This window comes from Mesoplodon mirus (assembly GCF_964341445.2).
Source record: "Mesoplodon mirus genome assembly, chromosome: 3".
In the NCBI taxonomy this organism is placed as follows: domain Eukaryota; kingdom Metazoa; phylum Chordata; class Mammalia; order Artiodactyla; family Ziphiidae; genus Mesoplodon; species Mesoplodon mirus.
The window spans coordinates 92338260-92353120 of record NC_138978.1 but is presented as its reverse complement, the minus strand read 5'-3'; the positions used below and the strand labels follow the sequence as shown (position 1 = coordinate 92353120).

At 36.4% G+C, this 14861-nt stretch overlaps 1 protein-coding gene across 2 annotated transcripts in view; it reads left to right on the top strand.

Moving 5' to 3' along the window:
• The window catches only part of DPYD (dihydropyrimidine dehydrogenase), an 817544-nt gene that overhangs the window by 705464 nt on the left and 97219 nt on the right, over positions 1–14861 (top strand). For both annotated transcript variants that reach the window (XM_082616443.1, XM_082616442.1), the window contains one exon: positions 2434–2613. In XM_082616443.1, the coding sequence (XP_082472569.1) occupies positions 2434–2613 (180 nt within the window). The remainder of the gene's footprint in view (positions 1–2433; positions 2614–14861) is intronic.

The following is a 14861-nucleotide window of genomic DNA, read 5'->3' as shown; positions in this document are numbered from 1 at the left end:
TTTTCCTTTGTGAATGTCTATACCTTAGTCACCTTAGACTGCATGGTCATGAATTATGCAGTATAATCCACTTTCTAACCATGTGGCCTGCCTGGGGCAAGTCTCTGCATCTCACTTCCCTCATCTGTAAAACAGGGCTAAAAATTAAACCTACCTCGGCATTATTTTGAGGGCTAAATGGTATAATTTCCTTATGGAAATACCCAAATGAACTTTTTGGACAACCCGATACATTAAAAAGTGTTTAACAGAGTGTGTGGCCCATAGTAAGAGCTCATCTCATGTTACATTGTTTTCTTCTTACCACACCATCATTCAGCCAATTCTGACAGAAATTTAATATACAGAAGCCATTCTCTCCTATTCTGAAATATAAAATGTCCACATTCCCCTAAAACATAGCTATTTCCATCCTTATAAAAATAAGATACAAAATTCTCCTACTTATACCCTTAGCTCTCTTCTTTCTCTTAATAGGAGCAAAACTTCTCATCAGAGCAGTCTGTCTTCATACCGTCACGTCCTCTATCCTCATTCATTCTTCAACTCGCTATAAGATGGCTTCTGCCCTGTTGCAGAGCTTCTCCCCCATAAAAGCTAAAGTCTTTTGATTGGTAAATTTAACGATCACTTTTCACCTCTGATGTTACTGACCTTCGTGCAGCATTTGACATCTTCCATGATGCTGTCTTGTATCTCTTCTGCTTAGTGTCCTTCATGGTCTTCCTTGGCCTTCTTTTTCATATATATGATTAAATCACTACCACTTTTTGCTGAGAACTCTTAGGTATATATTTTTCTTGCCCTTTCTCTGTCTCTATCTACTTCCCATTCCCTATTCTGGAACCCCTTAGTGTGTTTTCAATGAATTTTCTCAATCAGCCTAGCAATAGCTAGGTATCCGGTAGTGCACTAGGCATGAGGATTACAATGAAATGTATTAATTAAAGACTCAGGAGGCTTTAACAGAACTTGAAATAGAATATGATTTATTCTATTTTCAGGTATTTCTTCATCTTCATTCATGTATGACATGGTTTTTCTTTATTGGCTGCAGTCACCAGCAACTATGATATATGCTAAGAATTTAACATCTGGGAAGATGGGATAGAAGTGAGTTTTGCTTTGCTTAGTTTTGTTTGGATAGCTGTTTCTTTGGATTGATTTGAAATATGGATGAGGAGAGGTGTTGAATTCTATATGGTAAATTTTGAATTTGAAGCGATGATGGGCCATATGGGCGAGGAGGTCCTACTGGCAGTTGTAAATGAGTCTCTGGAGACTATGTATGGTATCAAAATTGGAGAAGTATCTTTGTAAATAATCAACTTGGAGTGTTTCTCTAAGTCCACTATATTCAAGCTCTAACTCAAATCCTAACACAGACTCTCAAGTATATTTTTATTTGAGTGATCCTAATTTCTCAGAATCAACCTTCCTTAACTCTAGAATTAAATCTCTATTTTCTAAGAAATGTCACTCAAATTTAAAAAACCTCTTCTGAATTACACATTCATTCAACATATACTTATGAAGAGCAGAATAAATGACAAACTCTGTGCTGGTCACTGGGGATAATATGTTGACCAAAATAAAATAGCTTCTGCCCTCCTGAAGATTCAGTCTCTTGGGGGAGGGAGCTGTCAATCAAATAACCTTGCAAGACTTAGAAGTCAAAAATATATGAGCTAAAGAAGGTCTTAACTTATTTTGGGCTCCTGGAGGCCTCCTTGAGGAAGTGATAATTCCCATGAGACTGAAGCTGTGCTGTTAGCCATATGTAGAAGGGAAAGACCTTCAAGGGGCGAGATCTTATGAGGTCTTAAGGCAAAGAAAGAATGTGGTGAATTCGAGGAAAAGAGGAAAGACCTGTGTGACTGGAGCACAGTGAATACAAAGGCGGACAGTGATAGATGAGGCTAAAGAGGCAGGCAGTGGTACATGAGGGCTGAGTTGATGGGTCTCCTGCTCAGCAGGACCACCTCCTCGCATGAGAACCACGTCCAGGCTGCACGTCTCAACGGAGGGAGAATGAGAGAGTTAAAATGTCCATTCTCATGTTGTGCTAAATTTAACTCCTGGGAAATTCTTCTGGTTGGACCTAATTTTTTACAGCCATACTGACTATACCTGCCATACAGTAAACCACACATATTTAAAGTGTACAGTCTGATGTTTTGAAATATGTGTATACCTGTGAGACCATCACCACATCAAGCTGATGAAAGTATTCACAGTCCCTGAAAGTTTCCTTGTCCTTTTTGTAGTCCTTCCCTCCCTACCACTCCCATCCCCTCCAGGCAACAATTGACCTGTCATGCTTAGAACAGTGCCTGGCACATAAAATAAATTGTGTTGACTATATGAAAAGTGAGGCTGTTTGGAGAATTAGCTCTTAGCTTGACTTTTAGTTGGTTGCTCTACCTTTTCTAGGTATGCAGTGCTGTTCAGAATCAGGATTTCACTGTCATTCAGGACTACTGCACTGGCCTCAGAGCCTTGCTTTATCTGAAAAACATTGAAGAGCTACAAGACTGGGATGGGCAGAGTCCAGCTACCATGAGTCACCAGAAAGGGAAACCAGTTCCTCGCATTGCTGAACTCTTGGGAAAGGTATGTGGCCACCTCTCCTGGGTTGTCCTTGAGAACTCTGCCTTTTTCACTTTCTATTTCAGGTCTTGTTTGCCCTCCTACCATCTCACTAACAGAGGAAACACGGTGCCCATTTGATGTGATTTCTGCTGTAGAATCGTTCTGAAGGAGGCTTGATTACAACTCTATGATAGGTCTCTGAGTTACATTTTTATGAAACCAATATAACACAAGGTCATATAAAAGAAAAAGATTGAAGTTTATAGTGTAAAGTGGCTCCAAGTTCTTGCTTACTGTGGTGATGACTGGCATTCTTTCCAGTGGGAGGCTGGAGATTTCTTTATTCTTTAACAAGCTCTGGAAATTATAACATTACCTTTCTATTTTCAAGACAATCAAATCACTGGAGCCCTGAATAATATGATGAAGTTTTTAAAATTAAAATCTAATCAGTATCTTTTGTAACTGCTTCTGCTATGTGGTTAAACCTGGGCTCTAAAGGTTATGTCCCAACTTTCTCACTAACTGCTATTTTCAGAGAAATATACACTACATTTACATTTTGTATAATACAGTGATTTTAGCAAATCTTTTCTAAAACAACATTCAGCATTTCGCCTTTGTATTTCCTTTGTATTATTCTAAATAGATAACCATTGTCAGAAGACATTTCTTGAGTCCTGAATGAGGGGAGGAAAAAATTATAATTCTTAGTCTTTTCAGCTTGTCACTACATCAATAATTAACTTTAAAAAAAAGAGAGGCAAGTAAAAAGATTCTTTAAGGAAGCATTTAATAATTCAAATGAATCTTAACTTGAAACAGGTCACATGAAAAAGAATGGAAAACAAAAACCCTGGGTACTCTACCTTGGATGGCAAGGTTAGGGACTCAGAAAGAATAAGAGAAACATCATATAACAATTTACATTTGGCTAGTTTTAATGGGAAATACCACTATTCCTCTCCAAACAGATAGCCAAAAATAAGGGCTTCTTGGAGAATAACGTGTATCCCTGCAAGTCCAGTGATGAAAAATAAAAGGGAGAGAGAAATAAAATCTTACCGTGTGGATTCCAGGAAAATATCATGATGAATGACTCCATGAGTGGCAATCAAACAAAAAGGCTGGGTGACATTAATATTTATAATATTATAATTAGCAAGACTGTGCCTAAGCAGCATTATTAGTGTAACTAATCATATTATCATAAACTGAGTCTGCAAGTATTTAGACAGTGAGTGTTCTTGCCTTTATCAATGACCATCAATATCCTAAAATTGTTCATAACTAAAAATAAATTACAAATAACTTTACACTCATCCAATGTAAATGTATCAAGTCAATTGTTTCTGACATGGTAGTTTTGATAGTTTATGACTGTCTATAAAAGCATTGTCTCAAATATACATAGTCACCATGCAAGCTAAAATGGAAGTAGCTGCATTGCACTGTGCCATTTTTGTCTTTAAAAGACTTAAACACTCATTTGAAAACTTACATATTCAAATAGAAGATGGATAATGATGGAGACACTTGTGTCAGTGACTTAAGTGGAAACTGATTTTCTGATAGTTTGAATCTAGATTGAGACTTTATTTTAGTAAGTCCAGCCTTCATCAAAATCAAAAGTGTAATTTCCAGCATTATCATTTGTTAAAAAAAAAAAAAGATTTTGCCTATGTGATTATATTAGCAATTCATTTCTCAGCACTAAGCTGAGGAACAAGCAGATGGTCTGGTAATAGATCTATGCTCCAGAGTCTCTGGTGAGGGCTGACATTACTCAAACAATAGGTGACTATCCCCTTTAGGTTAATATCCCTAATAGTGAATCAAAGCGCTGTGGCTTCCTAGCTGTTCCTTCCTAATGTTGCAGGTGTGTGTGTGTGTATGTGTGTGTGTGTGCATCTTTGAAAATAATTCATATTATATTCTCATTAGCTAAAGAATAGGATGCTGGTTCTTACCCTGTTTTCATGCTAAATGGACAAGAGAAGTTGCAGACCCTTTTTAGAAAGCCCTGCTGGAAGTAGCTGCATTCTTTAGACAGGAAAAATTTGTTTGGAAAGTACAATTGTTACTCTCTTTCATCTTTCGCTCAGAGGTCAGGCTAGAATAAATTAGAGTAGAAATTTAGAAGAAAGGAATTACAGTACAGTGTTTGAAGATGGAGGAAAAATGAGACTTGAGCCATGGAAACAAATTAGTTTGGCCAAATTAGTCATGTTATCTTTCAAGTAATTAGTATATTTAATATACGTAATTAGTATATTTAATATAGTCTCCCTAATGCATACCTCACGTATAAATTGATTAAACTTCCCAAGCAATGTTTCTTCATGTGACTTTGGAAGAGCAAGGAGTCAGGCATTTATGGTTTGCTCTGGTCTTACGGTGCAAGCTGTATAAATTCGTGCCTGCAAGCATGAAAACGGATCCCACAGGAAGAGCAGTCACCAGCTCTGCTGCACCACAAAGCTATTGATCTCCAACTCCTGGTGCTTAAAAACCATGTGGCATGCTTATGAAAATGTAGATTCCCAGGCTCCACTCCCAGAGATCCTGATTTCATTGGTCAAAGGTGAGTCCAGGAATCTGCATCTTAACAACCTGATTCTGATGGAAGCATACAAGGATCCACATTGCCAAGAAGAATGAAGGCAAGAATAGCGACCGAATATAGTCAGAGATTGAGAAGTTAGCAATGGGAACAACACAAACTTCTCTTGAGGGAGAAAGCTGGTAAGAAGTGATTTTGAGCTGGAAGAGAAATGAAATAGAGAGTCAGGAGAGGAAATCCAGAAAAGCAGCACACTGGGCTCTGAATGGCCAATGGTTGAAAATACCCATTGAGGAACCAGGGACAGGGAGTTAGTTCAGCAGCTAGGTCAAAGACATGTAAGCAAGAAGAATTGTAAGGACAGATACAGTTCTCAAAGCATGACATCCAGAGTCCACGCAGACAGTCAGCAACGAGGAAGTCTGTGAGGATAAGGAAGCGGAGGCTATTCACAGTATCATCAAAAAGGAGGCGCATCGGTAGCAAAGCACTCTCATTGTATACTCAGTTACCTTAATCCCCTCTTCTACCTGGTGAAAACCTGGCGACTTAATAAAAGTGAACTGTTTGCTTGCTACGTATGGAACAGTGGTTACCAACAGAGTTCCGAGCAAGACTGTTAGGTTTCCATGATGCTTCCTTACTATACTAGCTAAGAAACTTGGACAAGTTAATTAATTTCTCTAAATCTGTTTCTAAAACTATGAAATGAGGATAACCGCAATACAAGTCCACGATCTCTCATTAACACTTCTGAAACCCAAAAAGCTCTGAAACCAAATGTTTCCCATAACTCATTTGGCAGCAAACCTGGCCTGAACTGATGTGAGGCTTTTATAATCTTTATTTATTCCTCTTAGAGTGAACATTTACGTGTTTACTGCAGAGCGACGAATGTGTTGAAGTCCAGGTTGCCACACCACATCTTGCTGTAGGTGCTAGGGAAAAGGTAGCATGTGTACCATTTTTCTTTCCTAAAATCCAAAAAATAATTCTGCATTTTGAGCTATGTTTGGCCCCAAGTATTTTAGATAAAGCGTTGTGAAGAATACTTAAATGAGAATATAGCTGCAATTATACCTTTGTCCACAAATTCTTCTTTAGAGTTGGAGACAAAGTATATATTTTAGTGACATTAGAAAGTAAACTGTTAGTGTTTGGCATTTTTAGGTGTGGAAATAAGAATTATGTGGAGATTATTTGCTTGAGAAACATGAAAGAAATTGGATGCTCCAATATTAGAACAGAAAATGTTACAGTCAGAAAGCATGGGAGGAAATGACTTCACTTCTTTGTGCCTGAGATGAAGGATTCCTAAGCAAAAGCCTTTCAAAGGGAAACAGCACAGGACAACACTACTGATTGCTTGGGCTCTGCGTTCATTTTCACATGCTGTTCCTTACATCTGAAATGTCTTTCCAATTCACTAAAGAGTAATGAAAGCATCCGCTTCTCTTTGAGTTATTCTCTGACCTCTACACCAGAATTAATTTCTCCTTCTCTTCTTCAACCTTAGTTGCAACGAGTATCACACAGCATTTGAATTTTTGCATCTCTGTTTCTTCTACCAGACAGTCTTCTTCACCTTTGTATCCCAATTCCTGGGGACCCACTGATACTCAGAAAGGGCTTAATAAATGATGCTCGAATAAGTAACTGAATGAATAAATCAATGTTGTAAGAAAACAGCTAAGTGGTAGAACTAAATATTAGTAGTCAATGACTTACCAAGCCATCACTTTTCCCATGACATCAGAAATGAAAAAATGTAAAAAGAAAAATAATAACTTTGAGCTTAAAGTTCCTTTTGGTGTATAAGTCTGCTTTAGTAAAATGAAATGGAAAGAAGCCAGAGTGGAAACAGTGAGATAGGCAAGTGAGCAACCTGCATTCCTTCTAGGATTGGCAAAAATACCTAGAGTGTAAGCTTCTTTAGGGCCTAGACCACACACTACATGCCAGTGCCTGACCCGATATCTACCATGTAGGAGCAACAGCGTGGTAGCCGAATTGATGAATGATATATTGATCAGTCTTTTTTTTTTTTTTTAAAGATCTATCTTAAATGTCACTTACTTTGTGAAGCCATCTATGACTCTCTTCCTCTCCCTCTGGGAAAATTGTCACTCCTTTCTCCTACAGCCCTTTGTTCATATAACTGCTATTGCAGTTATGACATTATCTTCTAGTGAACATTACTTCTTGTCCATCGCTGAGCTCATAATGAGCATCTTTATAACAGAGATCATGTCTTATTTACACTTGAGTTTTCAAGCAACTAGCACAATGCTACATGTTTATAGAATTAAGTTGCACAGACTATCTGTGGTGTCCTTATTTAGAAGGAAAAAAAGGAAGCAAATTTATAATTAAAATTCCAGCCAGGCCCTTTCAAAAATAGCAGGCATTTTAGAAGAAAACGGTAAATGTGCCAAATTACTTTCAGTAGGTATTAAAATATGATGAAATACATATCAGTGATATTAATAAGTGAACATAATGTGTACTCATTAAAAAGCTTTCATTAGGGTAAAATCAGAGAAACTGTCATGGTGCTTGTATAATGACTCATAAAACAAGGCTTTATTTTGATGATAGAAACCAAAATTGGTGCATCTATATGACCATATGCATCATTCTCATGTTTTTAAAACCAAAAGTAATATGATTTTTTAAAACTACCGCTATCTGGTTATGGTGTTTGATATGTAAATGTCTATCTATTTATTTGTCTCTGGTATATTATCCAACACAGAGAACAAAGAAGTATCCACAAAGAATATATAATGTCATAAGCATGACCATCACAAAAGTCCTAATAATAACAGTCTCAGAAGAGGAGAGTGGTATCTCCTGTTTACCCACAACTTTAAGTTTTATGTCTTCATGCTATTTATTTTTTCGTGCTTTTTATGTTTCCAAATTGAGATATAATTTACATAAAGAAAAAAGGTGTGTCTTTAAAAACACAGGTCTTAAATAAACCATTTGATGAGTTTTGACAAATGATATACCCATGCAACTCTTAATTCTATCAAGATACAGAACATTGTCAACACCTCAAAGATTCCTTTTTGCACTCTCCCAGTCATTATCTTTCCCTCCTTCTCACCACCAGAAGCAAACACAATCTAATTTCCATCAACATAGATTAGTTTGTTCATACTCTTTAGCATCATATAATTAGAATTCCACATTGTGTGTTTTTTTGTTTGTAGTTACTCTCACTCAGCACAGTGTTTCAGAGATTCATCCATGATTTGGGGAGTGTTAAGTAATTCATTTTTTTTTATTGGTAAAAAATATTTTATTGTATAAATATACCACAGTTTGTGTATTTATTCAAAATGATACTTGGGCTGTTTTCACTTTCCCATTATTATAAATATATCTGAAATAAGCATTCAGGCATAACTGGTTTTGTGAATACATATTTCCATTTCTCTTGAGTAAAACCCAGGCGTGTAATATCTGAGTTATAAGGTGATGTGTATGCTTTATAAGAAACCTATAAACAGATTTCCAAAGTGGTGGTACCATTTTACACTGCTACCAACTGTGGATGGGTGTTTCGGTTCTTCCAGCCAACATTTAGTATCCTCTGTCTTTTTAATTTTAGACATTTTAGTACATGTACATTGGTATGACATTGCAATTTTAATTTTCATCTCCCTGAAAATTAATGATTTAAACACTTCTTTGTGTTCTTACTGTCCATCCATATATCCTCTTCTGTGAAGTGTCTATTCAAATATTTTGTCCACTTAGAAGTTGGGTTTATTTTTAATTAAACTTTAGGAGTTCTTTATATGTTCTCAGTACAAGTCCTTAGATGCAGAAAAAGCATTTGAAAAAATCCATCATTTACTCATCATAAAACCCTAAGCAATCTCGTGGAAGGAAACTTCCTCAATCTGATAAAGGGCGTGTACAAAAATTCTACAGCTCATTTCATATGTAATGGCAAAAAAATAAACTTTTTCCCCTAAGATCAAGGACTAAGCGTAAATGTCTATGCTCACTACTTATATCCAGTATTATACCGGAGGTCCTAACTAGTGCAATAAGGACATGAAAAGAAAGAAATGGCATCCAGATTGGAAACAAAGGACTAAGACTGTTTTCATTTGCAGATAGTAATATTGTGTGCATAAAACATCCTAAAGAACCTATAAAAATACTATTAAAATCAATAAATGAACGAAGCAAAGTTTCAGGACAAAAGACAATATACAAAAGTCAGTTGTATTTCTGTATGAACAACAGGAACAATAAACAATCAGAAAATTAAATTTAAAAATGCCATTTACAATGGCATTTAAAAACTACAAAGTACTTAGGAAGAAATTAAAATATATGCAATAGCCACCCACTGAAAACTACAAAGAATAGTTGAGAAAAATTAATGAAGAAATATCAATGGAGAGATATGTTAAGATCTCAGTTCTCTCCACATTGATCCGTAGAGTTATGACAATCCCAATCAAAATCCCAGCACACGTTTTTGTAGTTGATAAACTGATTCTAAAATTTACATTGGATTTCAAAGGTGGAAGAATAGCCAAAACAATCTTGGAAAAGAACAGACTTAGATGATTTGACCTATCTGCCTTCAAGACTTTCTATAAATCTTCAGTAATCAAGCAAGTGTGTTTTAGTGTCAGGATAGACAAATAGATCAATGGAAAGTCCAGAAGTAAACCCACACGTATACACTCAATTGATTTTTGACAAAGGCACTAAAGCAATCCAATGGAGAAAGGAAAGTCCTTTTGATAAATGGTGCTGGAATTAACGGATAAGCATAGATATAGATATAGATATAGATATAGATATAGATATAGATATAGATATGGATATATTTTAATGAACCTTATACTTTCCTCACACAGGACACAAAAGTAATTTTAAATATATCATAGATATAAAAGTAAAAAGACTATAAATTTTTTAAAGAAAATATAAGTAAATATATTTACTTATAAGGAAAAAATTTTAGATAGGATACAAAAAGCACTAACCATACAAGAAAAAAATAATGATAAGTTGCACTTCAAAAGGCAAGTGCTCATCAAAAGACAAGTTAAGGAAATGAAAATTTAAGTCACAGAATGAGAGAAAATATCCATAATACTTATATCTCACAAAGAACTTGTGACCAGAATAAATATATGTAATACTTTATGAAAGTAAACTGGATTTGAAATAATTTAATCTTATCAACAAGTACATGGAATCTTACAATGAAAAATCCACTGTGAGGGAGCCCGTGGGCTCTTGCAGCGAACTCCCATCCATGACCACTTGCACAGCTAGCCCAAAAAAGAGAGAGAAAAGGTGATGAAAGCCATTTTCTTTCAAGTTCATCTTACGGCCTCATAGTTCCTGTCCATACTATTTTCTCTCATTGCAGCTTTGTCCCTGCAGTTATGTTTTGGGGATACATTATACAGTTAGAGAAGTTCCAGATGACATGTTACATTTCTGTCAGTTACTTGGGTAATGATTGAAATAGAAATCAATATTATTGCTTTCTATGACTGATTGCATGAGGCTAAATATTTTTTGTTGTTTTAGCTCATTTCATAGAACATGGCAAAAAAAAACAAAGTATCAGTTCCTCGAAATTCAAACTTTCCAAAATTACCAAATGAGTCTACTGCATAGATATTATGGGAACTTATCTACATCTCTAAATATCATCAGATGGTTTGAGTAGTATCTTAGGTAGAATGCTGAATTGCCAAGTATCCTTTAAGAATAGGGCAATCACCTGTTATAAATGGTGATTATTCCTACTTATAAGCAAAAAATGCTGGATAAGATTTGATATCCCCCTCTTGTAGTCTTGAGTGTCTCATCAGCTCATTAATGTGTAAGAATCCCACAAAGGAGTCAATGTGCTGCTGTAGTAAAAAGAGCACTGTGTTTGGAGTCCAGCAGGTCTGGGTTTGAATCCCACCTCAGTGTCTTACTACTAGGTGAACTTGGGCCAACCACATGAATCCTACAGTTCTCCTTTGCTGAAATGCCAAAGTGAGATAATGATACTGATTTCATGGGTGCTTTGTGAGGACCAGAAATCATATATATGATGTATGTAGCACATAGCAGGCATTCAATGCATGGCAGTTATTGCTATAATTAATTCTAACATAGATAAATAGATTGGGGTAATTTGCATATGTGATATATTTGTATCCAAAATATATGGATAACATTAGGGTAAACATAAACATTTGAGCAATGCTTTATGAGTGGATTTCTTCCATCTTCTGTGTAGATTTTCCAGCTGATACTCATACATTATTTTTATACATTCTCTTGGCTTTCTATTGATAACATGCCCTTATTAGGTTAGTTTTGTTTGATCTGCTTAAAAGCCTGCAACTTTGTCCTTTGAAGCATTCCCTTTCATACACACAAAAAAGCTCCTAAACAAATCAGAAATGTTTGCTTTCCAAGCAAAATGGAGATAAATTTGTTAATTTGGGGTTTGGGCAGTAAACTAGCATGAATGGTTCATCACTGGTCCTAAAATAGGTGAAAGGGAGGGGCCTACTTTGTTGCCAAATCAGAGTAACTATATCAGAATTTAATATCAACAATTATAGGAGGTGCTGGTAGAAGTCTTTCATGTTATGGGAAGAGATAGTTTTGCATTGCTTATAACCAGAATAGTGTGTGCCCCTATAAACCTCCCCAGCTTGTTTTCTCTGCCATCTCAGGGGTAGGTGGGTTCTTTGCACAGAGGAACTCTGATATTTAGTGGCAATTACTGAGAGCACTTTGTAGAGGAGAATTCTAACTCAAAGCCAAGCCCAGCGGAGGTATGTGATCAATTGGTAATGCCTGCATGGACACCGACACAGAAAGATGTTGCAGGATATGGCTTCGCACTTCCTGGAGTGTGGAGCACTGACAGCTTGACTGGTTTAGGAATTTGGGCAGCAATGAGCTCTTGAATTTGTAACCATTATACCCACCTTGTTGCAGTCCACCACTGTGTGCCTGAAATAAAATGTAAGCCATACAATATTTTTACTGTTGCCAGCATTCCATCATGCTTTTAAAAATTATGAGTCCCTATTTCTTCTCACTCATTAAATTGATATCTAATTGCCAAGTACAAATGAAATTATTCCCTTTGTCACTTTCATGAAAGTAAGTAGTTCAGTATAATTCCTCATACTTCATCAAATATACTACTTTAATCAGAATGCACCTCATTAATATTAATTATATACTTAGAACTTGTGTAAAAGTGCTTTTCATCTTCAACACAAGTTACCCACATTAATTCTGATGGTACTTTTAAGCCAGGAAAAAAAATTAGGATTTTTCTTGTTCTGGGTGGGGACTGAGGATTTGTAAAGAAACCATTAGTATAAACATGTAAGATAAAATTTGAATTCAAATACTATCCTTAAACTCATCTCCTATCCTCCCTCCTAAGAACTCTACAAAATCAGTGAACATTTATCGCAAACCAGTTAGCTTTGTTCCTAATCCTGATTTTATGGAATAAAGCAAAATATCTCTCTGTAATTCTGAGCTACGCCCCTGAGATTCCCCTGAGAAAAAAATAGGCATTTGTTATATCTCTGTTTAAGCTCACTGTCCACTTGAATAAATGGAGCATTATATAAAAGATATAATATTCTGGTATTAAAGGAGTCAAAGGAGTCATTTTGATGATGCAAAGAGTCAACAGAGATTCTGATTATATTCAGCTTTATGACAATTTATCCTAATCTAAGATTTGAGAAAAAAAATTAAATGTCTGCTATTTGAAATTCAAAAGAAGGATGTGATTTACCCCCTCCCCAAAAACGTCAAACAAGACAAACCATAGTTCTTTGGTTTTGTTATTGTATTTTGGTTTTGGTTTTGGTTTTGTATTTTGTATTTTTTTACTTTTGAAATTATATGCATGTAACTGCCATTGAATAGCATTACCAGAACCCTGGAAGTTTAGGAAGGATAGGCCAAGATATCTTCAATTGTTCTGAATAATTGACAGTCTCCCAATTAACTAAATCCATTTAGATATCCAGATGAAATATCTATCCCTTTTCCTCTTCTCCTTAGAAACCTGATTACTCTATCTGGTTGCCATATTGACCTAATTAACCACCTAATTTCTAAATATCCCCTCCGTTTCATGCTGTATAGATATTGGAAAGCAATCTTATTAGTGTCTAAAATCCATGCCCTATATTAGTCTGTGCTTCATGGCCACAAGTGACCCCTAGAAATGTGTTTGAGAAGATATAACTACAACCTGCCCAGAGAACGTGGCTAATGCTACATAGAGAATTCTTTGATTTGCAGCTTCAGGCTCTGTCTGTGAAGTTGCCTCATAGACTTGGAAGTGCCCTGAAGCTTCACTCCCATGCTGGCCCATCTATTGTGGATTGCTCCTGGCAAACCACGTCAAGACTGTGCCTCCTGAACCTCTGTTGCCATATATCTTTAAAGCATTTTTCTTGTCTTTCCTGCTTATCAATTTTATCCTATTTCATCTCAAACTAGAGAAGCTTCTCTAGATCCTCTGCTTTCAATTATTCTCTGCATATGCCCATTCCAACTGAGCTATAGAATGTCACCCATCGTTTCAGGGCTATCAAGCTGGTTATCTTTTGGAGCCTAAATGTTACCAAATGTTGCCTAGATGTTTCTTTACCTTTAATATAGGTCCCAAGTGAAATTAATGAAAGTAAACATATGGCATTTGTGGTAATCCGGGCCTCCTAAGAAAATAGAATTATCCCAGGACTACTGTATACATTCTTCACTGAGATATAGAACAAGCCTGCAGGATTATCCTTCTCTGTTCATACCCTCAGAGTTTGTGGTCAGCATTGGTGGTGCTCACTAATATTTCCTTGTTCTGTAGGAGAAGTAAACCTCCTTGCCTCTTGGATGCTTCATATGACTAGATGACTAGATCTCGTTGATGCAATGTGAGTGAAATGTGGCATGTGATTCTGAGTGGAAACATTTCACAGCTGGCACTCAATTCTCTAAATTCCCTTTCCTTTGCCACAGCAAACTCTGAAGTCTCATGTTGAGAAAGTGGCACCATAAAATGGATGGCCTAGATTGCTAAGCCGCCACATTGAGGATATCCAGAGACACAACAGGCTTCTTTTTATGAGTGAGAAAGCAACTTTTATTGTGTTAAGTCACTGACATTTCAAGTATGATTATTACCAGAGTACAACCAGCCAGTGAGGATTAATACAGAATTGCAAATAACTTGTAGCTGTTGCCAGAGGACTGATAGCCCTGTAGCCCTTTGAAAATTGTAAAACGGAAGAGCTCCTCTTTAGTGACCTTCACTTTCCTTTCTGCACCTCTTTCCACCTGCTGGCAGCTGGTACCATAATGCAGTTTTCCATTACATCACTCCACCCTGGGCCCGATCTCTTGGCAAAATGCCGGAAGATACCAGATAGCCTTGTTTCCAAGCCGTACAGCAAAAATATGTATTCCTGCTTTGTAGCTGGTTTTAAATAAGTTATTGTGAAGAGATCCCACCACTGGCTTAATCCAGCTGATGAAACTGAGCAGAGTTTATGCTTTTCACATAGCTTCTTTCTTGTTAGTAGTAAGGCCTTGGGCAACTTACATACTTTCCTCTTAGCCACCATTTCCTTGTTTAAAAACTTGGGATAACAATAGGTATCCCATAGGATTGTTG